Source organism: Patagioenas fasciata, chromosome 1 (genome assembly GCF_037038585.1).
Source record: "Patagioenas fasciata isolate bPatFas1 chromosome 1, bPatFas1.hap1, whole genome shotgun sequence".
NCBI classification, from domain to species: Eukaryota; Metazoa; Chordata; class Aves; order Columbiformes; family Columbidae; genus Patagioenas; species Patagioenas fasciata.
In genome coordinates, this window is record NC_092520.1 from 123755653 (window position 1) to 123782933 (window position 27281).

Sequence of the window (27281 nt, forward strand, 5' to 3'; positions counted from 1 at the left end):
TAGGACATTATTTGCTTTTAATACCTTATCCTATTCTGTTCTTGCAAGCCTTACTTATGGTTGAATTTGGTCTTATTTTCTGTCTGTCAGCAGAACTGTGGGCTATGTTAGCAAGGCAAGCACTGAAATCTCATAGCTTGATTTGTCTTACTGCTGTAACTTGCAAGTTTCTCTATATGCAGTAGTCTTGCATTATTATTTTGTGTGAGTACTGTGTTGTTGCTGCCCAGGTATGTAAAGTGGGGACATATGGTGTGTGAGAGGTTGGAAAATTGAAACATATAAAGAGACTGTTGCAGCGCTTACTGAATATGGCACACTCTGAATGGTCAGGCTGCTGCTAGGGCAAATCCTTGCCTTGGTTATACATAGGAGCTAACTATGCTTTTTTTTTTTTTTTTTCCTTTGGTAGCAGTGACAAGACACCATCTGGCATCTGCAATCTCTCTCCTAGTCGTCTTGGGTTGTGCTGGCCTGTCCACATAGTTTCTGTCATTTTTGTGGCTCTAGATGGCTAGTGAAGAGAGATGTTCAGTCTAATGGCCAATTGCTGCAGCTGGTTAAAACGATGGCAGGAACCTGTCAGGTAAACATGTAAAAATATTTGACATTTCTGTACTCACCTTCTCAGACTGTATTTCATGTCCTCTCACCTATGTTTTACTTTATTTGCTATATAACATTGTCTCATGTTTTTTAATTCTGAGATAAAATGCATCATTTATTTTTTCTCCAAGAGAGAATCAATACATCTTCTGAACTTAAAAGTTAAAAGTTAATGATCTCTAATTTAGGCCCTTTGTTTCTGACTTCAGGAAAGAATAATGTTCAAAATATTGTCCTTTGCATACTCTTTCCTCAAGTTTAGCATTATGGGGTGATGCTAGAATGTTGATGTAAAGTTTATTTGCTTTTTGTCGTATTGATTTAGTTTCTGCATTTTGAGATTCTGAAATGTAATGTGTCAAAACACTTTGTCAAGAGTAGACTATAACCCCAGTGTAATACTAGTTTTCTTACTATTATCTAAGTCTCTTAATACTGCATTTTGAGAGTAGCCTGGTGATCCATTCTCACTTATGGAATTCTACTGTTCTCATCTGTTTCCGTTACTTTGACATCCTGCATCCTTTTCCCTCAAGTTAGCAGAGAGGCCGGGTAGTGCATTGTTTTTTTCAAACTATTTACAAGCTACAGGGAAAGGGAAAAATAGTACACCACACAGTTATACTTGACACTCATGTAACAGTATTTGCTCTTCAATGCTACATAGTTTAGGTTTTATAGAAAGTGCTGTTGTTCAAAGAACTATATTGGATTGAATTGCTTTCTGATACCACCAAGGTATTATGGACAGTTATGAGTTTATAAATGTTCGTGGCTGTTCTGATTTTTAGCTTACTGTTAAAGTATAATTTACTATGAACATCCTACTTTTCTCAGAGGTTTTTGGCTCTTCTGAAGAAACTCACATGAATTATACTCCGCGTGTGATGATATCATAGTTTTAAGATTGGAAATAATGATGTTTTTAGTATTCCCTCACTTAAAGGGGCATAAAATTGAGCAAATTTCTTTGACTCCTCTGAGTTTTTGTGACTAGGAGGAACAATTGAGATACATATGTACATACTTTCCCTATTGCTTTGCTTAAAATCCTATCCTGGTGTAAATTCTAACCTGTCTGCCACTTTGCTCGTATATTGTACATACTCAATACCACTGGTTTGCACATTGGCAGTCTAGATTGCTCCTCCTTGAAGCAAAGGCACAATGAGTACCAGTGCCACTTTTTTTACAGCATCTGGTGTTGTCTGCACAAGTGTTGTGTACTGTAGTATTGTTCGGATGCATTGGTTGAGACAAATGTATTTCTAGTATAGACACAGCTTTGAGGCAGAGAGACAGTAAAAATACAGGGGAATGGAAATTAAATTACAGAAATAGTTAGAGACCATGACCACCCCCCCAAAAAAGGATAAAATTTACAGTACCGTGAAATTAATTTTCATCAAGCAAATATAAATTGAAAGCAAAATCATTGTCTCGTGAAACTTGTAGTGCAATATTAGGCTTCTCATTTCATACCTTGTTCTGCTGTGCTGTCTATTCTGTCTAATCAGATAATTTGACATATTGAACATCAGATATACAATTGTAACAATGCCTGTTACTTGGTATTTTGATACCTATGATTTCTACTAGTTTGTGGTAAATTTGCTATGCATGTATTAAAAAGCTGAATTGAATAAATGTTGTATAGCTAGAAGAAAAAATACTTGAAATATCTTTTTTTTTTTTTTTTTTTCCTCCTTATGTAGGAAGGTGACCCTAATAATGGTGGGTCTCGATAATGCTGGTAAAACTGCTACAGTCAGAGGAATTCAAGGAGGTAAGCAATTAATTTGTTTTTCGTCTAAATAGAACATTGAAAGAGAGAGTATAATTAATAATTTTAATCTAAAAAAAATTTAATCTAAAAAATATTGCTTTGTTTCTTAATTTCTCATCCTCCCATATTGTTGAAAGAAAATTTTGGTGATTGTACCACCAAAAGTGGTACAAATGCGGTTGACAAAGTGGGTATGTCACAGGCCCCATAGTGTGAAGACATGCAGATGGAGAAATACTTAGGGGTCTTACCTTTTGAAGGTAACAATTTTCTAGGTAGTTACTTCAGTAAGAGACCACTTGATTTTTGGAGGGTGCTCTGCACCATTCAGTGACACATGCAAGCAAGATATAATTTGAGATAAAACTTGTACTTATCGAAACAAAACTTCTTTATGGTTTTGGTTTTATTTTTCCACTTGTGGGATTGTCTTTCTAAGTAGCTTTCATCTTGTGTAATAACAAGAGTGTACTTAGTAGTGTTTTGGCAGACTTGGAGACTCCACCTTGGCTTTTTGTTTACATGTGTTATGTAAGTTCACGAACTTGCTAAGTGGGAATAAAGTTATTAATATTCTCTCACTTTTATTCCTGAATCTTTGTCCTGAAAACATGAGAGCTTCATTATTTAGCCTTCCATTCTGTCTCAAACTTTAATACCTTTATCAGCTAAACATGACAGTTATTTCTCAAAGTCCTTTTGTTTTTTGAGGGGGAAAAAAAAAAAAAAGGTTAAAGAGGGTATTTCTAAAGGGAAACTCCAGCAAAAGATAGTTCTAACTTCTATGACTGTTTCCCAGGGCTTAAATAGCACCTGCTGTAGAAAGCATTTTTTTTTCTTTAACAGGGCTTGCAGAGTTTATAACCTTCAGTTAGTCTTTAGAGTTGATAGAACCGGTATTTTTCGCTGTGTACCAGTCATAAAACTTATAGGAGAAGACTGCAGTTATGACTGCTGGGTTTTAGCAGAAACCAAGTATATTTCAGTTCTTAGGACTCTTAAACCTGTCACTGAAGTGATATTTGCCAAAATGGCTCTGCAGACTATATGGCACTGAAGACTGTGCATTATTGGAGACCTCACTGTACAATAGTAGCATATGTTTCAGCAATATCCCCTCATCATTGGTAGCTTTCACCCTTACCCAAACTTTATGTTCACATTGTTCTCTCTTGTAAAAGCACATACTTCCAGCTCATGTGCAAAACATTCTTCAAAATAAAGTCTGCCGAGTTTTGAAGCTGTAGTTTTTCGTAAGTGGTGTCCTGGGACCCCTCTCTTGGTGGAGCCTTGTCTTATGCTGTTCTGGCCAGGCAGTCTGCTATGAATCCCCATGTCAGCTGTGTGTGTGTGAAGGATTCTCTCAAAAAAGGAATGTGGTAGCAGAAGTCTGATAATGATTTAGCTTCTGCACTCCTCTTCAGAGCTCAGTGCTTTTGACTGTGCCTTTATTTCTTCCTCTAAACAAGCTGAATTTTACATCTATTTCTCCTGCCTTGTGCTACCAAGCCTACATAAAATGGTTGCAGAGATCTAGGTAACATCCCCTGCAGCTTAGTGATGTGAGGCAAGTACAGGCTTTCTTTGCCCTCTAGAGAGGGACACAGGAAGCAAAAGTATTAAATGTAAAGCTACAGGTGTGTTTGTGGTTTTTTGGTTTTCGTTTTTCCTGTTTGATTGCTTGTGGGGTTTTTTTGTTGCTTGTTTTGGTTTGGGGTTTTTTGTATGTGTGTATATATATATGTGTATATATATTTTTTTTTTAGCATATTGTATAGCAAACTGAAAACAAAACTAAAACAAAGGCCAAAATCTGATTTTGAATAAAGTGAATCAAGTAGTTTAGATCTCAGAACATGGTTTTAGTCACTTTATCTCAACTTTTGGTTTGAGGTTTTGAAGCTATTTTGGCAACCGTTGAGGGATAAGGAATAAATTTGGCAGAGTGCAAGGCTTCCCAGGTCATAATTTATTAACTGTTTTGTTTGTTGTTCTTCTCAAACTTGGACTAATACCGTGCAAATACTGTGTAACTGTTTAGATGGGAGCATTGGTGCTGAGGAGAAAAGTTAAAACTGCCATACACTGAACACCACTGCAATTTAACTGTAGTATTAAATATTAAAAATTGCATTTTTGGCTCTTTTTTTTCCCTCCCCCACCCCTGGCCTCAGTGCTCCTGTCTAAATTTATGTGAAGCAACTGTTTGAGAGACAAGTGTATTAGTTTGAAATTATGTCAGGAGAGGGAAAATCTTAACGTAAAAAAATGTGGTTAGGAATATGGTGTCACTTAACAGGGAGAGTTTGCTCCATGTTTTTAAAATAAACATTTTGCTACACAAATCACAATGTAAAATCCTCTTTAAAGAACTGAGGACACATTTTACTGAAGTCTTTCTTCTTTGAACTCTGACAGAGTCTCCTGAAGATGTGGCTCCAACAGTTGGTTTTTCCAAGATTGACCTTAAACAGGGACGCTTTGAAGTCACCATCTTTGATTTAGGAGGTGGAAAACGAATTCGAAATATCTGGAAAAATTACTATGCTGAGTCCTATGGTGTAATATTTGTTGTGGATTCCAGTGACATTGCAAGAATGGAAGAAACAAAGCAAGCCATGATAGACGTTTTAAACAGCCCTAAGATATCAGGAAAACCCGTGTTAGTGTAAGTAATGTTACAAAATTTCAGATCATTAGGAGAATATTTATTAAATTGTTACCTGCACCTTCTAAAGAAGTATTTATGTAAAGTATAAACATAAGTATAAAGTACAGTAATACTACTGTAACTTTAGCATTAAACAATATTACAATTAGTTTACAGTATTTCTGAAGTATTTATTTTATGCCAATCTTAGTATCATACTAGTGAACAAAGCCCATCCTTCCTGATTTGTACATAGTGATATAGTGAGTCCATTCACTGCATCTGGCATTAGATCTTATTTAATACTTATCAGGGATATTAGTTTCTCTTGTCTTTTATTATCAGTGGAAAAATAATAAGGTGGGTTTTTTTAACTCTTGAAAATTGTAATATTACTTGAAATGGTATGATAGGCTAAAGGCTTTGCAAGTTTGGCATGGGAAAAATGGTGCAAAAATATTGTTACTATTTAGGCCTACTTCAATTACTTAAATTGTAAATGGCTAACTATATTCTGCAATACCAGTAATCTCTCAGCAAGAAATGTTTTGTTCACTTAACACATGGTGGTGCTGCTGATACATGATCAGCAAAATCTCATTAAAGAAGGCTTACTTTAATAATGTGCGGCATGTGCTTTTGTTTCAGTGCATGTGTTTTAATTAAAAAAATACTTAATGTTTCATAAGGTCTAGAGACCTTCTTTCACATAACTGGTAGACTCATGAGCTTTTCTGCTTAAAAACTAGGTTTTGTAAAATACTGGAAATAGCATGCTATTAATTTCAGCCACACAAAAGGTCTTTGAGGACAAATGCCATCTAGAAGTTAAAGTAAACTATGAAAGTTTAAAATTATTTATCAGGACAATATCTTTATGTCTGGTGGGCATAAGAGCTCCATAATGCAGTAATTACACAACATTTCTGTGATATTCTAAAGAATCTGTGAAGATAAGAGGAAGGGCGTCTACTTTTATGAAGTAGCGATGCTCTGGTGGTTTGAGGGTGAAGCTGGCTAATTGTTTCGATGAAGTGGAGTGTAGTTCAGCAAGCCTAATGGTATATATGTTGGAAAAATAGGTTAGATTTTAACTTCCTTTGCTATCTGAATGTTATTTGTACAGGGAGGGCAGTAAAACCAACTTAATGCAGCTAGTTCAACTCAAATCTGTTCTGAAAATGCGACTGTGACAGTTGACAACTGTGCAGTGTTTCTAAATAAATACAACTTTACCTTTTTGGTTTTGGTTTGCGTTTTTGGTTGGTTGGTTTTTTTGGTTTTGTTTTGTTTGCGTTTTTGTTTGTTTGGTTTTTGGTTGGTTGGTTGTTTTGTTTTGTTTGTTGGTTTGTTTTGTGGTTGTTGTTGGTTTGGGTTTTGTTGTTGTTGTTGGTTTTTTGTTTTTGGTTTTTTTTTTTTTTCCCCATAGAAATCTCTGTGCCCTAATCCTATAATAGAGTTTATTTGGGTGGCTGACTGTAGCTGCACAGCCCACTCACATTCCTGGGACTTGTGGGACTCTATCTTACATTTTTGATCCATGTCAGTAGCTAATCAGCCTTTGAACAGCATTTGCTTTGGCAGTGCCCCAGTTCTGTGGAGGGACCCAGTAGTTTTTTGTTTTATGCTCCCTATATGAGCCTGCATCTTGAGTTAAGAATTCTTTCCTGTATTGCCTTTGGTTTTGGTTTGGTGTCTGTGTTAATGGCTGTGTAATGGCACGGTAATGCTTCTGGGTGTGTTCTCTAAAATTTTTTCCAATATTTGAAGCACTTCTTATCTTATGAAGCCTGCAAGCTGTGAAGCAGTCAGTGTGCACTAATGTTTGTCTTATGCGTATCAAGTGCTCAGCAAATGAGTTTAAACTGGTCCTGTGTACCTTCCCTTCCTGAAGATGCCTTTTATTGGAGATGCAAATCTCTATCACTCATATTTGCCAAATAAGAGTTCTGTGGCATAAATGTTTTTCCCTTTAGTCCCTGAAACTGAAAAATGAGAATGTATGAAGAGCAGAATAAAGCAAACAGCAGATTTTGAAATTTGTGGTGAAAGTTAGCCTTTTTAAATATTTCCTTCTAAGGATGTTCAGCTCTCATTTTGTTTTTTAATGACAACTTCCTTGGTGTCCATGTAGCAATAACTTCCCTAATATCTTGCTAAGTTTTTAATTAGTACATTTTAGTCTGTGCATGTGTGTGTGAAGGCTAGTATTTACTGAAAACAATACAGTGATGCCTGAGTATTAAATCCAGGAAAGCTGAAGTTTAAGTAATTCCCTTCTCTCCCATGCTCTTACACTGCAGAGCACAATCTATTTCTCTTTTCATAGAATACTGTTATAATTTCATGACAGAGGAGAAAGACTCCTTCTCTGTGATTTTCACACTCCACAAGTGTGTCTCTGGTCTGGACTACTGCTTTCCTCCAGCACTTGAAATAAACAAGGAGAAGCAGGAAAAAAGGTGTAACTGGTTTATTCTCTGCTGTCTGTAGGTTCACCTATTTCTCTACAATGTTATTTGTATGCTTAAATACAAAGCATTTATTCATTAATGTTTCATTAATTACCAGTTATCATCTTAAAAACTAATGAAAGAACCTAAACTTCAAAGGAATGAGAAGGAGACCTGTAGCTTCAGAGTGTGTGTGTGCTGAAGAATGATGAAAGAGTATTTGTGACTTGATCAGGATGAAACAATAAAAATATTTCTACTGGATATTAATGTTTCTTTTTAAGTGTAGATTGAACTAATATACCAAAATTTCAACAGTCAGTACTGAATTTTAGTCTGAAGTTATTTACCCCAACTTGTACTATGTGCAGTATCTATCTTGTGCAATGGAGTATATATAAGCATGCTGTAAGATTGGATGCAAGTCCATTCTAGATATTGAAGGCAGCAGCAGAAATTACTATGTATGCAGTATAAGGTATATCATTGTGTGTACCTTTTGCATTTATGGGCTTTCATCTATCTGGATAAAACTAACTTTGCAAGTGGGATCAGGAAAAAGTAAAATCTTCATGACCGGTAACCAAGATGGACCTTTGAAATAAACCACTGCTCATCAGACAATTAAATTTGTGTATTAGCAAAGGAACATTCCAATTATCAGGTTATCAGTAACATATTTGTGGCTATGCTTTGTAATATTTTCCTTATTAGTTAACAGAACTTGGAAAGGAGTGATACTGGAGTGTTAGCAATGGTAAGGAGTCTGGAATTTCCCTCTAGACAAGAATTCTGATCTGTCAGAGTTCTCTTCCTAATCTGCCATGGACTATCTCAGCATATAAAAAGAAAAACTTGAAATAGAAATTGCATTCTCTGTTAGGTAAATTAATGCTTACTAGAACTTTCATCCTGTTTTACTTGTAGAATTCCTGGCATTCAGAACATTGTGATTTAGATCAAGAGTGCCATTGTTGAATGCTTCTAGAAAATCATTTTTCAGTAATAATTCCAAGAGGACATAATACAATGTACTAATGAATAAACACATTCTCTGATATACTCACCTTTTCTTACATTTTCTAACCTCTCTCACTAGTTTCTGAAGATTTAACCTCTTTTTCCTTCTCTTCCCTTTCTCCATTCAGTATTTCCTCTCTGGCTGAGGAAGCACATGCTGGGTCTGGTTACAGTGCAACAAGCGAAGTACTTGGCTGGCTGTTGCCTTTAAGAATAGGTGAAGTGAATTAATTAAAATTAGTTTTGTTCTCTCTCTTCTACCCATATGAATTTGATATAAGTCAGTGCTATGGTTATTATAGGAACTAACTGTCCTTGCAAAAGTGGTCTATAAAAGTAGTGAAGGAAAAACTTTTTCTACTTGGGTAAGCAAATTTTGATGTGTAAAATATATGCTGAATTATGAAGTTCCTTTACCTAAATATATCTAATTTTTATATTTAAAAATTTTTAAGAGTAAAAAACATGATTTAAGTAACTGTATGTTTCTTCCTGTAAAATGATAATGTTGCTTGTAAGTATGGGGTACATTGCAGTAAAAACATCTCTGATAGTAACATTTATATACAAGTATTTTCTCCTGTTGTTTGCTGTTAATGTGCTAACAGGTTTGTCCACTCTTCTATATATGCATTCAATGGTCTGAAGATTCATTCAGTTTCAAGATTTTCTCATTTACTAAGGCGCAGCTGAGGTTGTATTGAATAAAACAAAAACAAACAAAAAAACCACCAAAAACGATCAATGAAAGCAACCCCCAAGAACAACACTAGACTTTAACAGCAATACACTTAGGGGGTCACCAGGAAAGGCTCGGGAATCTTTGACACACGGTCCTTAATTAAAGCAGACAAAGTAAACTTTTTTTTTTTTTTTTCCATTTTGAACAGCACAGTGATTATCTGGTTTGTCTACACTAAGATATTTAGTCATTCACTCCCTCCTCTCTTTCCCCTTTTTTTGTCATTCCTTGGGTACTGTCACCACAATGAGCTGTACTGTGTACGTGGTAGCTGATTCACTTTTTCCTTTTTGGAGAGAAACAGTTGCGTGTCCTCCCTCTTTCTGAGAGGACATGTCTGTATAACACTGTAGGTTGGTCAGATAGTGAAGGTGTAAGCCATACCAACTTCAGTTACTACTGATCAGGACAGGTCTCCAATGCTGCATCAGCAGGTCTTGCACACTACATGCCCTCATGCTGTGTGTGCAAAACTTTAAGCACGTGATATCAACATGAACAATTCTCTCATGAGATGCATGGCACTGATAGTTATTTTAGACATATTGAATTAAAAATAAAATAATATTATGTATTTAAGTCCTGAGGCCAGAGGGATGTCACGTGCAGCACACAGGAGATTGGGATCATGTGCTGTAGCGTGGATGTGACCAGTCCTCTCCAGAAGAAGGGCTCCAAAAGCTGTTTGCTCCAAATGTCTTACATGGGGGCCAGTCCACACCACTTTATCCAGGGGCCAGAGCTTACTCTCTGGTACTGTCAACAAAGATAGTGTAGTTACAATTTGTCACCCAGGTGAGCAACTGTGTGTATTTGGAAGAAAGCAGGGAGGAGAGGTGGGAGAACAATTTTGGATACGTTGTCCAACTAAGACTGTGATGTGTACAGTAAAAGTGTTTCGATCGTAAAGTATAGGGAGGTGTGCAAATGAGGCCCTCAGTTATTTCATGAAGTATGTGGAAAATTATATCCACAACAAGTACTTTAAAATCTTTCCAGTAGAAGAATAGGTCCTTGAAAAATGTATTTGTTTTATTCTGGAAAACACAACTTTTTTTCTTAAAGTTAAAATCTGGGGGTTTTTTTGCTTATTTTTTTTAATTCTAGCTCTACCTAGTAAATACACCATTTCTGTTATTTCTTTTAATAAGAGAACATTTCCCCAGAATATTTTTCCTGTTGTTTTACGTCTGCCAAAAAAAAAGCAGCAGTCCTTTCTGAGAAGCACTGGGAATTAATGTCACACAGAATCATGGAATGTTAGGGATTGGAAGGGACCAATCCTTCTACAGGAACACCTAGATGAGGTTACATAGGAATGTGTCCAGGCAGGTTTTGAATGTCTCCAGAGAAGGAGACTCCACACCCCCATGGGCAGCCTGATCCAGTGTTCTGTGTCTTTTCATATTTAAGTGGAACCTCCTGTGTTCCAGTTTGTACCCATTTCCCCTTGTCCTATCATCGATTGTCACCAAGAAGCATAACTTTTTAGATATCTTTTGTTTGTGATCAACTTTATACTGTGATTAATGCCAGCAAGATACTGTTGTGAGTGATCATGGGTAGAGGGGTCTCATTTCACAAGGAAGAACGGGGTCCATTACTGAAGAGTTTGAGATGCAATCTTCATTATGGAGTAAAGTAGAGTTGAAGTCACTGGCCTACTCTTCCTTTTGCCATGTTTTCTTCCATCCCATCAATTGTGTTATGGTATGCCCAAATCCCATAGTATGCCTATGGGATTTGCCAGGAGTAAGAAGACCCACTGCTGACACAAGTAAAGGGCAAGACAAATACTGCTCCTCATCCTCCCAGGTAAAGGAATGGTTAGAGAGGTCTGTTCAGGGATAAGTAAAGGGCCAATTGCATGGGAAGAGAATAGGCTGATTTGTGCAATGTAGGCATAAGGTTGGTACAAGATACTCTATATTACAGTAATATGGGAATATAAGAATTTGATGTTGTTCAATGAGATACTTGCTTCAAATTGATTTGATACTGTGGCATCTTATTATCTACCATTGCCTATGAAGGTATCTCAGTATGATTGTAAGACAGTTTTCCTAAAGTGCTGATGGTATTGGCTGTTATTGACTCAGTACAAACTACCTGAAGATGTTAAACTTTATATTAGGCTCTTTTTTTACTGTTCAGTGTTACTACTTTTTATATTTGCTTTGCTCATGTAGGCCTCATTTAACGCTTAACTGCTTAAGTGGTTAATCAGTCTGTTATGTATGGGGAAATTGAGTTGTAGAAAGCTAGAGATCTTGAAGTTCTTACAATCATGGGTCAATTCTTCTGCCATAATCCTAAAGACTTCTATAGGTATGCAAGTATAAATTTTCTTTTCTCAGAATTTTTTTGTTCTTTTATCAGACAGGAACACTTCATATAATGTAGACAAATACTGGTTTTGTTTGGGGTCATTTGTGTGTGTGTGTGCTGAGTTTTTTTGTGTGGTCTTGTTTGGTTTTGTTTGTTTGATTTTTGCTTTGACATGAAACACAAGTCAATGTGCTATGGCTGATATTTTTACATCAGAGAGATCACTGGACAGTTGTGTTTTTTTTAGTAGAAAACTACTTTCTACCTTATACTGGTTTTTAGGGCTTAGAGTCATTAATATCTCACATTTCTCGTTAGAGCACTAGTAACCCTGCTTTAATTTGTTTATCTTCTGCATAACTATGCAACTAAAAAAACACTGGAAAATTATCCTAATGATTACTGCAACATTTCTGCTGTTAATCATTTTGAATGCTCAATATCAAATTCTCATTATGTCAATGTAAGTTTAGTTAATAGCATTTACTTTCAGTTAATAGCACCTCACATTAAGAAAAAGCTTCTCACAAGTCTCCCTGGTTTTCTCTCAGTTTTTCTGCAGCGTGTTATATGTGTTTCTGTTTTGCCATTTTCTAACCAATATACAGCTCAAAACTACTGGAATTATGGTCCAGTTCTATTTAATCTCTTTATCAGTGATCTGGATGAGGGCATTGAGTGCACCCCCAGTAAGTTTGCAGATGATACCAAGTTGGGAGTGTTAATCTGCTGGAGCGTAGGAAGGCCATACAGAGGGATCTGGATCATTGGGCTGAGGCCAATTGTATGAGGTTTAACAAGTCCAAGTGCCAGGTCCTGCACTTGGGTCACGACAACCCCAGCGAACACTACAGGCTTGGGGAAGAGTGGCTGGAAAGCTGCCTGGCAGAAAAAGATCTGAGGGTGTTGATTGACAGCTGGCTGAATATGAGCCAGCAGTGTGCCCAGGTGGCCAAAAAGGCCAACAGCATCCTGGCTTGTATCAGAAACAGTGTGGCCAGCAGAACTAGAGAAGTGATTGTGCCACTGTACTTGGCACTGGTGAGGCCTCACCTTGAATCCTGTGTTCAGTTTTGGGTCCCTCACCACAAGACAGACATTGAGGTGCTGGAGAGAGTTCAGAGAAGGGCAATGAAGCTGGTGAGGGGTCTGGAGCACAAGTGTGATTAGGAGCAGCTGAGGGTACTGGGACCTTGTCTCTCTCTACAACTACATGACAGGAAGTTGTAGCATGGAGGGTGTTGGTCTCTTCTCCCAGGCAACAAGTGATAGGATGAGAGGAAATGGCCTCAGGTTGTGCTGGGGAGGTTTAGATCGGATATTAGGAAACATTTCTTTATGGAAAGGGTTGTGAAGCTCTGGAACAGGCTGCCCAGGGAAGTGGTGAAGTCACTGAAGTCACCATCCCTGGAGGTGTTTAAGAGACATACAGATGCGGTTCTTAGGGACATGGTTTAGTGCCAGAGTTAGGTTATGGTTGGACTCGATGATCTTGAGGGCCTTTTCCAACCAGAACTATTCTATGATAGGCAGCTGTCTTCCTGAGTATTCATGAAACTAGAGTTCTCTTCCAGGATTTGAAGCACAGCTCTTGTTTAACAAGAGCATATTTACTTCAAAGAAACACATGTTGTGTGAAGAGGAAGGGCTAGCCCAGAAACACATTTCTCAGATAAAGAATGTTTGTGTGAACACCTCATGCATGGGAGGTGCTGTGTAAACAGGTGGTGGTTGTTGTATTTTGGCTTCCTCTTCTGTCAAGGCTGGCTGCAATAACTCTACAGAAGTACGGTAATGCCTTTCTTTTTAAGGACCCAGGAGAGAAGGAAAGGTCTATCTCCTATATATCTTTGTTTTTTTATAAAAGTAAAAACAGGAAAAGATGATGGGGTGATGTTTCTTTGTAGTCCATATTTCTGTGTGTATATGTTCATGTACATCCATCCATATATGTATCAAAGAGCATGTTGGCCATAGCAACTTTTTCTCTGTATTCCTTATTGGCTAGTTTTTACTCTGCCCTTGGAATGTAAAGATAGCTTCCGTACATTTAACAGTCAAGGGAGATTATTTTATGTAACAGTATCAGTGGCGTCATTATCTAATTTTATTGTTTGTCGCTACTGTGTAAATATACTTTTTCGCTTTAAGGTTCAGACCTCTGGCTGTACTTTGATAACAGTTAATTTCAGTTGCAATTTTAATCTGGGAAGGAAGGAATCTAACTATTTATAAATATCACAATGTGAAAATAATGCTGTGGTGCCTTTTGATGGTAGATTGATTTTTTGTTTTTCCATTAGATGCAATTAAAGATATCTAGCTTGCTTAGTGTCTTGCAGAATCGCAGCACAATTTTCTCTGACTTCTCTTACTGTATCCAAATATTGATTCTATCTTTCCACAGCATAAAGGAGTTCAGAAATACATTCCTGGTTACTTGTTTGGGTATAGTGTTTGTTTGTGTTATTGTTTGTGTTTTTGTTCGGTTTGCTGTTGCTTTTTTCTTCATTTTGGAAATAACTTTATTTTTTTTTTTCTCTTGGTAGCATTGTTATTTTCTGTTTAATTGCATTAGAGTGCTATTTCTCATTTGATTCCAAAAGGGGTTGGGTACAGGGCAGAAACCAGCCATTTGGATTATATAAAGCAAAAGCCCTATGCAGCTGCTTGTTTCTCTTCACTGCAGAAATAACTACTGCTGCAAAATAAAGGAGTGGTGTACTTCCTGTGTTGGTAATTCAGCTGTTTCATAAAGAGCATCTAACGTATGTTCAGGGACAGGTTGAATCAATGGCTAGCTGATCTGTTTCAGGTACTCAGGGGAGGTATTCATGTTTACTACTTTAGGCGTCTGTTTTGCATACCTACATGAAGATCCTAGGCTGCTACAATTAGCAGAATTTCATTGAACCATTTAGAGTTCTGGAAACCTTCAAGTAGTTCTGGCCATTCCTGTGGCAGTACAAGGAGATGCACATCCTATACCATGTGCAGTTTTGGACTTCCCACTACAAGAAGACCATGAAGACAGATGTTGCTTATAAGATAGTGAGTCCATGCTGCTTGGGTATTGGAGCACATGACATATGAGGAGAGTCAGAGAACTGCATTTGTTCGGACTTAACATGGAGAACCTAAGGTGGAGATCCGAAACAGGCTGCCCAGGGAAGTGGTGTAGTCACTGTCCCTGAAGGGGTTTAAAAGACACATAGATGAGGCTCTTAGGGACATTGCTTAGTGCTAGATTTAGGTTATGGTTGGACTTGATGATCTTAACGGTCTCTTCCAATCAAAATGATTCTATGATTCTGTCTACTGCTGCCTAGTAGTAAGGTGTGAAGATAACAGAACAAGGCTCTTCTCAGAGGCCTGGTGGACAAAACCTGCAACCAGGGAAATTCCTGTCTTGATTTGAGGAAGAGGTTGGTATGGATGTCCCCCAGAAGCTCCTTCCAACCTAAAACCTTCTCTGGTTCTAGATTACGTTTATTTTTGTAAGGATGGAGTTCTGGTTTTTTATTATATTTTTCCATCATTTTTGGACTAGCAAAAGTGAGACTGTAGAGGCAACTGTGTATTTTGATAGGCAGGAGAGCAGTAAGAACATGTCTTATCAGAGTATAATGAAGTGTCATATTCCCCCATCTTTACTTGGTAGAGGTCTGCCTATATATTTGAATACTGTAAATATCTTTATGTCAATTTATTAACGCTTGTCTTCTTGGCAGACTGCTAACAAATATCCCTATAGATTTGGTTATGTGGTCTTCTGCTGCTGGTGCTCTTTAATGTGTTCAGAAAATACCAACTCAACAACTATCTGTAAGAAATGCAGAATGGTGTTATTAAAATAAAGACCCCCATTGCTGGTTTGCGTTCCACCAGACAGTTTACACAGTCTTGCTATAATATGAGCATTATTTCATGGTGCAAAGTAGGCAAGTAAGGCTGTAACTAACTTTTCCTATAGAGGTAGTGCTGAAACACTCCTAATAACTGGTTTTTGACTTATTGATTGGTTTAGGTGTCATGTTCAGGATTATTACTAATGATGTCTGCTTTATCTGTAGATGTATTTTCATAGAATTTCAGATTCCTGGAAAAAAAAAAAACCACTTTAGAATTTGAACCAAGTAAATATGAGTGCTAGAAAACCACAAGGCAATTAAACATACTAGTTACTATTTTGTAAAACGTAACTATTAAGAAACCATTCTTATGAATCCTGTCTTTGAGATTAACAGTATTTTCAATGCTTCCCAAAAGCATGGGTAGTTTGTTGCCACATTGTTTGAGTGGAAGAAGAAAACAGTATCACTTGTCCTTTGATCTTTTCCCCTAGTTCATGTGTTTCTGTCAAAACCATTAAATTCTTCTAATTTTATTTGGAAAACAGATGCACTTTTTCCTGAGAGGCCTGTGGAAAGGGAAGAAGGAAGAAAAATGAGAGACTCGAAGGATCCTGAGACTGTTTTACAAGATCCATTTACTAAATAGGAACCAGTGGTATTTCAAACAGTTTCTGTCTTTTGTCATTTGCAACACGGACAACACCAGCAGCATAGTGCTTTGCAAGGGTTTCTTTTTCGATACTTGACTGCAAGCCCAAATTTTTCTTTAGATACTTGAGTGTATTCCTGAGTGTTGTTCATACTGATTTCAATGTTGTTGATCATCTCTCCTTGCTCCTCCACCAGAACTGATATCTGTCTAAAGAGTTCCTTTAAGTCTTTGATCTGGTTCTCCAGATTGACTAGTTCTTTCTGTCTCTGTTCAATCTCCGAAAGCTGAGCTTTGGTAATTTTGACTTCAGTGAGTAGATTTTCATTGAAGATCTCCCATTTTCCTTGTTGGAGCATGTTGTTGACTTCTTCCTCAGATACCTCTTTACCAGCTACTTCAAGCTGACGGACAATAAATCTTCTGCATTTCTCTTGCTTAGCAGTTATAGCATCGTTGTATGAAAGCATAGCATTTAGGTAACGTCGGGATAAGAAAGCGTGCTGATAAGCTAGAATTCTTACTGTGGCACTTGATGGCCCATGTTCATTTTCAGCTTTTTTCACTGTTTTTGACAGTTCATCCAAATATTTTCGTATGTGCTCTGCTTGAATTTTTATTTCTCTTGCTATGTTAGATTCCTTTTTAAGAACACTGAATCTTCTCATTGAAGATACCAGGCTTTTTTGTTGTTGACTGAATTTATTAACTTCATCCACCAAATTATTAACTTCATTCTGAAGCTTCTGGATTTCATGCAAGTGCCTTTCAGTTATGGGCTCTTTTTCATAAATGATGGCCTGCTGTTCAAACTCCTCCTGCTCTTCTTCTTGTACAGTTGTGCTGTTGTTTTCCCCAGCTATCTGTAGTTCCTTAACTCTCAGTTTAAGCTCTTGGAGGCGGTCCCTCATGGTTTTTGTGTTGGAGGTGGGGGAGAGAGGGGTGAGTTTTCCCCTCTTGCAGCACAGACTTAACTCCAATATCCTGTTTCTTCTTTCGCTGTAATCAAAGGGTAACAACAATCAATGTTAGCAGTTATATGTATACATGAAAAGTTTAGGATGTTTCAAAAAGGTGGACTGAATTTGAGTAGAATTTGCTTTGAAATTGGGTCCATCTCTTTGAAATGCCTTGTAGTTTGCAGCTTGAAGATTTTTAAGCTGGACTACTGGCTTCTATTCTTACATTGCCATTTGCAGTCTTCATAAAATTCATCCGAATGTACTTTGTGCACCATCGTGGGATACAGTTCAGCGCTCTTCCTTATTTAATAGCAAGTGGATTTAGTTTGGCTTTCTACACTAGCTGTTTTGCAAGCTTTAGTGGAGATACAACTAAGAGAAAGGTTCTATTGTGCATGTTTTAGAAAATATCTAAGTTAAACTATTTTTAATTATAGGGAAGTATTTTCCTGAAACTCTACATGAATGTTTTCCTTGGACTGTGATCAAGAATGCAAGACTCCAGTAAAAAGTAAAATGTTCAGGACAAGAAGATCACAGGATTTTAACTTGGTGTCGTCTGGTTAAATCTAATGTGTGTTTTTCAAAGGATTGTTCAAGTGTAGATGTGAAACAGTAGTATCTCCTTGGTGGGTTTCAGAGGTTTCAGGGCAGTCTTTGGAAATAGTAGTGTTTTCTAGATGCATGTTTTCTTAAACTCCAGTTCTAAAGATTATTTTCAGTAGGCAAATGCAGTATTTATCCATAGTATCCAAAAGGATGCATTTGCAATAACTGAGAAGAATCAATGCAGTAACCTATCAATATGCAAATGATTTTGTTACGTTTCAACAGCTTCAAATGATACTTCTGTGATATCTCTGCTCCCTTATGCATAATTAAAGTCCCTAAATAGATTTTTGCATAATGTAAGTCATGGAGTTGAACTGTGTGAAAATGTCTTCCGCTGACTTAAATCTGTCTGTCTGCAGGAGGATTAGCCAAAAAACAAAACTTGAAATTCTACAGAGATAAATTGTAAGAAAGAATGTTGATATTCTACTCTGGTGTGAGTTTCCCTTATGGCTTCTTTTTTTTTTTTCCCCTTAATGCCTTAGTATCTGAATTTAGTGTTTGTTGATTCATATCAGGAAAATCCAAAAAGCCTGGCAGTCATTAAAAGTTACGGTAATGTACTGAAACTTGTGATCAGGCAAGCCTGCAAGTAATATATTGGAAAATATGACTTTGGGGTGGGGAAAATGTGACACGTAATAATTTTGTTGCAGTAATTCCTCTTCATTGCCTAACTTGCTGTGTATCTCCCACAGCAGAAGTCAGGCAATTTCTTCAAGATAACATTCTTCAGGAATGTTTCAGAGCTGCTTGGCACCAGTGAGACTGCCACAGGGGAAGTTCAGTCTGGGGCATGTGAAAGGAACCAGGAGTGCTAAGCAAGGCTTCAGAGATGTGACCTGAAAATCTGTTTTAGTGTAGCCTAACACGCCTGTTGACCCATGTTAATTTAGCATGGCTTGACAAGCCTGTGATTAAAAGCAAGTTCTAAGGGCACCATTAGTGCTTATGATGTGAGGTGGCAAGGCTTTCTCGTATTTAAGAGAATGCAAGTAATTACTGAAAAGCTCTAAAACATGCATGCAGTCATCCAGTTACTCGTTCTGAACACAGTGCAATTTCTCAAAATGGCCATTGCCAATGTTCTGTGGTTTGAAAGTAAGTTAAACTTAGGAGCATAAGAACTATACAGGGCTTCATCTTTGATTTTTGTATCCATTAACGATTGACATCTACTTTTCAATGTTTTGGGTGCATTAGTCTTGAAATAGCTGTATTCCTTCTTTAGCAGGGGGAGGGAGGGAAGGAAGGCAACAGAATTGCAAATCTGCAAATATTCTCAAATATCAAATTGCAAAGAAGTAAGCTGAAAATACTTAAGATTGCTGCTAATGGAATTTTTTTTTCTTGTTTAAACATCAGTCTTGCTAAAGAGTGGAATGTAAGCAATTGAACCCTGGCTTCATATCTTGTATCTTATCAGGCTTGCCTTCTAAACCTGCCACTGAATGTGCTTGCCAATAAATGTGGTTGATTATACTGGCAACTGAAACAAATGCTGGTTTCATATAAATAAGGATGTCTTCATGACAAAGATAACCTTGGAAATTGTTCTCGTGACTTCTTGAGTGTTCCACAACAAGCTTTGTTCATATCTCAGTCCTTGTTGTCGTCCTACATGTTTATGTATATGTATAGGGGCATGTCCTGTTGTTCTTTTGATTGAGATGAAAGATCGATTTCCTTAAAGTTTTTGTCAATAGAGGGAGAATGTGCCTGTTCCTTTAGAGTTGAGTATGTGGACTGAAAGCACTCGAGTGACTTAGTGTGTCCCTTATATTCAAAAAAGTATTTTAAAAGCTGGTCCTTCTGAAGTAATAAAGTAGTACAGCCTAGCACATCCTCATCAGACCTTTTCTTCATCGAAGATTGGAAAAATTGGGTTAAAACAGAGAAGAGACTGACTGCAGTAAAGGCAAAGCAAATCAGCAGATGGGAAAGCATTAGCTTATTAGACTGTAGCTTCAAATTGTTGACTATGTTTAGAAATGGCCCTAAATGCTCTTAAATACATAAATCTGAAGAGCATCGGTGACATTTGCCCGTGTTTCTGGCCATTCCTTAGTCATAAAGGCTGCTGTATCAACTTTTATCTGAACTATTACTGAAGCTGAAACCGTGTGTTTGGAGCCAGAGTCACAAGCTGCTAGCTGGTCTTTTGTTAAAGAAAATATGTAGAAATTGAGTTGCTCTAATAATATGTCTGCAATAACTTAGTCAAACTGATGTGGCACGGTGTTTTCTATGTTCACACTTAGAAACAATGTAAGATTGAAAATGTAGCCGAAGAACAGCCAGGGCTACAGGATGGCCTTGCAGAGGAGGTAGCAGGTGTAAGGAAGTGAAAGGAGGAAGAAACAGGCCCTGTTTTGCCCACTACCTAAGTTGTACTTGAAGTTCAAGTGTTATTGATGTTCTTTCATACATGTGTTTGGGGAGAAAAAGTACGAATATGCATGTGGCATTTAGGTTTGGTCACTCTAAGATACCTTATCTCCTAAGACAGCTTTCTTTCCCACCCCTCACAGTTTTTTTACCATGCAGAACCACTCATGATTAAGGTTGTATTTGCTCTTCTGGTAGGCATCCTTATATATCGTTATATATAGTTGACAGATTAAGAAACATAATTTTCACATCTGTGTCAAATACACGTTGAGGGTTTTGCAAGAATCTTTGCCTTCTGGTAAATTTACTGTGTTGCTTATCAGGGTTATGAATCTCCCCAGTCAAACTGATGATATATGTGGCTGGGAGAGTCTCTATAATGACAATCGCCTCAGCACACTGACTAGGGGAATGATAGATCCTGATGACTGGGTCACCATTATTAATCTGCCATGATGATAAAGTGTGTCCTAAATTCTAAGAGAATTAATTTGATGGAAATGTGAGTTTTTGTTTGTTTTGTTTTGTTTGTTTGTTTGGTTTTTTTTGGGAGGGGGGAGGGGCAAAACAAGTTGGAAGGTCTTTTTGCTTAATTGCAAACCAGCTATATAGAGTATTCTTCCACCTATCTAATTTATCAGTAGACCCAGTAAACAGGAAGCCCCTATCAAAAAATGAGATTTGGGCTGCATTAAGTTAAAAGCCATAAATGTATATGTAGGTAAGTTGATCATACAAAACTCTTGTTACTGATTGCAATTAGCTTTAAAGTCTTTTTTTTTTTTTTCCTTTAATGAATTGTTTTATTTCTACCCCAACCCCAACTTACCAAAAACTCCTGTTTATTTTAATTTCCATAGTTTCGTGCACTTTTTCTTGGTTATTCAGTACCATTTTTTAAAATGCCTGACACAAAAGTGTCTATTTGTTTTTGATCTTTGCAATTTGCATGCCTTCTTATGTTCACTTTAACATACTGCAGTCCACTGGGAGAAGACGACTTGCAGACAACCAAGGGACATAATTCTTTCTTTAAGAGCTGTTTGAGATGTGTGGTCTGGTTCTGCGTCATACTCCTTTCTTTGTTTCTGCTGAAATAGCTACCTTTTCTTTTTAATAACTGCAACAAAAATAAGGGTCAGTTTGTTTTCCTGTTCTTTAGTTATTACTCAATTAAGGACATTAGGTAGAGGACAATTTCAGACAACATGTTCCCAAGGAATTTCAGGTTACAAGTAAGTAATCTGATTTTTTTCTTCTTCCTTTTTTTTTTTTTTCATCCCTTTCGAGGCTGCAGTTATGTTATGCTATGTTAAATTATGTTATAGCTCTGTTATATGGTGCCAACAAACCCATATAACTGTTCTTTTTGAGCACAGTGGCTGTGAGTAATGTTCGGAGTCATACTCCGCTCTGGAACTTGATTATTGTTTTAAGTGTCTAAAGTTTAGCAAAAAAAAATTAGTGAGACATATAACATTTAAATGCCTACAGTTTAAGATACTTATAGTCGTTTGTGGGGAAAACTAGGGCCTTGTGTTGAAATTTCAGTTTACTCTAAAGGCTGTGATCTCTCAAATACTCTCACAAGAAGAAACTTTTTTTGATGGTGTTTTGGAATCTTGCCCTATTACCTAAAGATACATCTCAAGTAACTAAAGTAAGTGATCTTGCTACAGGTTACATTTATTTTCTCCTTTGTTTAGAAAGTTTCCTTTAACTTCAATACTTTGTAAACAAACATGCTGAAATCAAGGATTATCACACAGCACAGTGGCTGGATGAAAATATCCTCCTAAAGCACGTCTGTCTTAAGATAAGTCCTTGGAAAAACATATTTTAAAATAGTTCTAAGTTCAAGTTTCTGTTTGTGAGAAGTGTGGGAGTGGTTCAACAGGAAAATGCCAGAGGCAAAGAGCTTGCCCTAATTATGAACCTAAAAAAGGATGTCATTATATGTGGAAGGTAGCTAAAGTGTATCAGTATATAGGATCTGATAGTGCAAAATCAGTAACCTTTTCCACACAGGGGACTTAAGTGCTAGTGGGTATCTCATTTGTAATATTTAAAAATACTAATGTGCAAAGGTCATTTGTATTTGTCAGCCTTTGTCTCTGGAAGATAACCCATGGCACATGGCTTCTGGCATTTGTCTACTACATAATGCTGAGGGAATACAGTCTGGTTGTTTGTCCCCTTGGGACGGTTACCCACCATAACTGCCATAAGGCTACCCAGTGAAACTGAAATGACTAGTAGTTGGGAAAATAGAAACGGTGAATTTGAAGCAAGGTTGCTTGGGAGTTCTCTAAATAGTGTGAAATAGATTATGGAAAGTGGAGAAATGTTGATACTGAGCAAAAACATGAGATAAAAATTGAATAAACCAGGTCTGAGTATTCAAGGAGTTCATAAGATAGATAAGACTGAGTCCAAAGCTGCTAGAAATGCTAGAGTAAACCTCCCAAGGGATATGTAGAGGGGGAAAGTAGACCTTGGTTACTTAAAAGTAATTCGGATGTTCTTGGGCATTTGGCCAGAAATCTGTAACACAATCATGTTGTAGGAGGCATATTAACAGCTTTCTTGTGTTGATTGTGTGATATTACATGATATGGGAAAGAAGCCCAGGAGAGATGGGAATAATGCAAGGTATAGAATTTAGCATTAGTGGAGTGGGAGAATACAACAGTTTAATAGTCATCTGTATTACAGGCTTTTATACTTTTGAAATCTCTACAACTGTCAGTACTCCTCTTACGTTCCAATTACAAAAAATGTGGAGTTTTTTTGCTATTTTACGAAATATTTGGTTCAAAGATGCACAGTGAATCAGTGGCAAATCTGAGATTGTTCCTTGGATTTTTGGAACCTTTGTTATGAATGTGTGGCTGCAGATGTGGAATACCTGAGGAAAAGCTTTTACTACCATTTACATGTTTACAGAGAGCAATCCTCATGTTCCCTACTGATATTTTGGATAATGAAAGGTGGTGAGTTCATGCTTTTGCACTGATATAAGTCACGGTTATGGCAACACATGCTGCACCTGCAAATCCTGACTGACAAAACAATGATCTCATTCTGCAAATCAGTTAGTCTATATATTATACGCTGTAATTGGTAAGGGAATGGAGTATCCCTTGATTAAAAGCAATACTGAAGAACTCATTTACTATTTTGATGGTGGTTTTTTTCACCTATTAAACCAGAGATTTACTGTCAGTAGTGCTCTTCAAGAGACCTCAGAAATTAGCAGTACAAAGAAGTAAATGTATACATTGTAGATACCTGGGCTTATTTGTTTATTTCCAGCAAGAACAGTACTAGAAATCAGCACCTTTACTTAATTAGTTGGTGCAAATACGATGGTCACTTATAGGTCACAGAAATCCAGCGAGAAAATCATAATCTCCTCTGCCAAAAGAATACATAATTAAGGTCCATATATTGATATATATTTTAATTCAGTATTTGAAAACAAATTAGGAGCAAGAGAAAGGACTGCAACAGGAGAGAGGACAGATTAAATTATTTCTATTTAATAGGATATATAGTTTGAGCTCCTAGTTAATGATTTTGTATTGCTATAAATCAGTTTCAAGATGTTCGTCTTCCTGACAGTAGAATTGCAGGCTCAAAATTTGTACTGTGCAGCATTCTGCCTACTCTACTTTCCCATTTCATATCTGTCAGAATATGTGGATGTGTATCACAGCCTTGGACTTCACCTGTAATAAATGTAACAACTGCAGGCAGTTTTTCAAAAAGCATATCTTATAGGCAACTTTGACTAAGTAACTTTAATGTCTGCCTAGGTATTGATATACCAAGGCAAAATAGAGTATAAGAAAATAATTCATATGTACAATTTTTAATGACTCTTGTACAAAAATATATGGCAATAGTATTTATTGTCATTGCTTTTTGAATTACACATCTGGAAGCTGAACATAAAGTCCTTGGTGTGAGCTCAGACATCTCTTTGGATGCAGCATCTTTGATCAATAAGCATGATTAACCTGATAGCAGAGTGTGTCAGAGAAATATGTTTTAAGTAAATAGGAAAATGATTCAGACCTGAGGTGAGAATGAGGCCACTTAACCAAAATGAAAAAAATTATAATTGTTGAAATTCTTGTGACCACTTCAAAAGGTAATACAAGAATGAAGTTGCTCTAGAGTTGCCTGGAGATATTACAAACAAGTTGAGTTTAGAATCTTATTTGTAACTGTTCTCTTAATTTAGTGTGACCTGGAGGAACTGTTGAGGGAAGAGGTTAAGAGAAATGTCTCATATCTCCCTGCAACTGCATGAAAGCAAACTCTTAATTGATATTTGCAGGTGGATAATCTTGTAGCACTTTATTCAGCAGTTTTTTGTTATAGTTTACCCTAATATTCAAAGTATTGTTTTACATAAGAATTGAAGGCATGAAAAGCAAACTAGAGAAATTAAATAAGCCGGTTTATTTGAGAAAGAGCTTAGTGTCAATCAGTGAAAAGTTACTGATGGGTTTGTTAACAATGCAGAAAGTGCAGGGGTTTAGAGTGCTAAGGGAGAATGTAGATTAAGATCTGCTAACACCCACCATTTGGATTATTTCAGTGAAGTTAAAGCTTTTTAAGGCAATCTCCAAAAAGTCTGGGGAAAGGAGTGTCTGGGAAAGTAGTGCCTTATGGTCTCCATGGGAGGACTGAAACTGTTGGCTAGTTCTCCTATCTGCTTCTTTCTTAAAAATAGTAAGAATTTTGTCTTCTGTGACTTCTTCCAAAAGCTAATGAACGGCCCGTAATTGAAGAGGAACAGGGAGAACAATCTGCCTGTTTGTGGATCAGGAGTTTAACTTTCATGAATGTTAACATAAACAAATAATAAAGACACTAACAAACCTTTTCTTGCTATTTCTGCTGAGGCCTCTCTTCTCTAGGATCAAACAACCTACTGAGTACTGTCCACAGGATTGACCAAGAAAAAAGTTAGTAGATGAGAGAGGAAATTTCTGAAGGAAGAAAAGGTAGAATAGCATTTTAAAACAGAAGATCAACGATAGGGTGAAGAATATGGCATTGTTCTTTCCTTTGTGTAGACTGCTTTGAAATTCAAAGATTCTCTGTTTTCCCAGGAATGCTAATTCAGTCACTCAAAGCTATGGCTTCTTGAAGTAGCCTTAAAGGCTAATATTCTTGATAACCAATAAATTACTCTCATAAAGATACATTTTCCCTAAGTTGCTTATAATTATGTTGATAGTTCTGAAACTGTAATATTTTAACCTCAGGGATGCTTTGCTCTTCATTAATTTTTATAGCCACCATGCAGGTTTGACACAAGATTTTGGGTTTATGTTAACATACTCTGATTAAACTTAACCCCAAAAATAGCTTCCCTGAGATACTTTTACAGATTACCCTCCCACACACACACAGAGCATGTACCCTCTACAGTATTTAGTTTTCAGTGTTTTGTTACTGTATGACATTCCCCACAAGTGGAAAGAAATGTGCAAGTCGGAAAGTAACAGTGTTTAAAAAAACTCCAAGTCCACAAAACAAGAAAACACACATACATGCCATGCACATACCCTCACACAAAATACACTCTTCCCAAATAAACCCTTTCTGTAACACTTAGTGGATTTTTAATGAAAGCTGAGATGCAAATGTGCCAGTTTTACACTGGATTTTTTTTTTCACCAAATCTTTCAGATTGTAAAGTAAACTTTAATACTGATTATTTTTTTTTCTTTTTCCTAGTTGCTCAGTAATTAATATTTTAGAAACAGGCTGAGGAACACACGTAGTTCACATTCAGACTTTGTTTTTCTCTGGCATGTCTTCTGGCTTCCAAGAGAAATATTGTTACTGAACTGTAGATGTCAATTGCGCCAATGCACACATACACGCCCTTTCCACATTGTTTCCCATGCCTCTTAAAAGAAAGTTGAAAAGCTCTGTAGCTGCTTAAAAAAGTCCTACTTGATGTAAACACAGCTGATGCTTTGTTACACTAAGAAGGTTCCAAATATACCTTATGTGAAATTGAAATAAGCCAGGCATGATTTTATGGAAGTTTCTTACTCAGCCAACTTAATGTATTAAAGCAACACTTTCCTGTGCTTTCAGGTATGTTTTGATATATACCTACTACAGTTTTTTAAACATGAGAAACTGCTATGTATGAAGTTCTGCTGATTGGGAAATTAAAATCAAGGTCTATCCTTTGAGATAAATCTGACATATTCCCTAAAGAAGGAAGTTTTGTGCATAAAACATGCTTCAAAACCTAGCGTTCCTGTACGTGAGCAACAGAGCTCTGAGACTATATTCACCCAGAGATATATCTGATTCTTTGCGGGGTAGACATCCATTATTTGTACATCTTGATACTTAAAAGCATTTCCATTCTAAACCACACCACACTACACAGACTTTTTCTGGTATTTGCAACTTTACAAACATTAAGGAAAGAAAAGTCTTTACCTTTTAGTCTTATGCTGGTGGCTTTCTGTTTTATCCTTTACTGAGAAACTCCTGAGGGGAAGCTTCAGTGCAATCTGAAAAACATTGTTTCGAATATTTGACTAAGTAACGTGCCTTGAGTAGCATTCCATTCAGTTTTTTCTGCATGCCTTCTGCTTCTAGTTCTTAAATAGTCGTCCAAGGGCTCATCTTTGGGAGCAGTGGTGCGAGAGAAAAGCCAACTTCTGCTACCGCAGTAGGCAGGCGAAGTGATTACTTTCTGCTTGGGGAATCTGGTTCTGCCTGTTTGAAGCCCGGCCTCGCTGAGAGGCGGATCGGATCACTGCTGGAGCTGCCTGGGAGCAGGAAGTGTCTGGGAGCAGCTCCCCAGGTAGAGAGAGGCCTCGTGAGCTGCAAGTGGGGCGCCGCTGCCCCACGAAACACAAACCCAAGTGTAGGGATCTCTGCCTTCTACACTGAAGTGCGGAGGTAAAAGGAAGCAGGGCTAGGTCATTGGTGTGTTTACTTGAAGGTGGGGGAAAGAAAATCCAACATAATACTACCCCATATCACAGTCAGTACCTTAAAAATATTTTTACTCCACTTATAAGTTTGACCTAAAGGCTGGAGTGGAGCAGGGGTGTGCAGGAAATATATGACCTGTGCTATACGACTTCAGCTCTTGGGGAGCGTAAGGTGTAGACAGCTATTTGGATAAGCTACTTTTCCAGATAACAGCACGTCAGCTGTATTTTTTTGAATACAG

At 37.2% G+C, this 27281-nt stretch overlaps 2 protein-coding genes across 10 annotated transcripts in view; one reads left to right on the forward strand and one right to left on the reverse strand.

The window, feature by feature from the left end:
- The window catches only part of ARL13B (ARF like GTPase 13B), a 51095-nt gene that overhangs the window by 4950 nt on the left and 18864 nt on the right, over nucleotides 1–27281 (forward strand). For all 8 annotated transcript variants that reach the window (XM_071813870.1, XM_065853436.2, XM_065853446.2 and 5 more), the window contains 3 exons: nucleotides 413–586; nucleotides 2322–2392; nucleotides 4811–5060. In XM_071813870.1, the coding sequence (XP_071669971.1) occupies nucleotides 528–586; nucleotides 2322–2392; nucleotides 4811–5060 (380 nt within the window). In that variant the 5' untranslated portion in view covers nucleotides 413–527. The remainder of the gene's footprint in view (nucleotides 1–412; nucleotides 587–2321; nucleotides 2393–4810; nucleotides 5061–27281) is intronic.
- On the reverse strand, nucleotides 16057–26936 carry STX19 (syntaxin 19). 2 transcript variants are annotated; one of them, XM_071813892.1, is made up of 3 exons: nucleotides 26537–26936; nucleotides 24947–25056; nucleotides 16057–17087 (listed from the first exon to the last, which is right to left on the reverse strand). In XM_071813892.1, exon 3 carries the CDS (start codon nucleotides 16997–16999, stop codon nucleotides 16121–16123), a length of 879 nt encoding a protein of 292 aa, XP_071669993.1. In that variant the 5' UTR covers nucleotides 17000–17087; nucleotides 24947–25056; nucleotides 26537–26936; the 3' UTR covers nucleotides 16057–16120. The 2 variants fall into 2 exon arrangements, with proteins under 2 accessions (XP_071669993.1, XP_065685601.1); XM_065829529.2 differs by lacking the exon at nucleotides 24947–25056 and having other exon boundaries at nucleotides 26537–26935.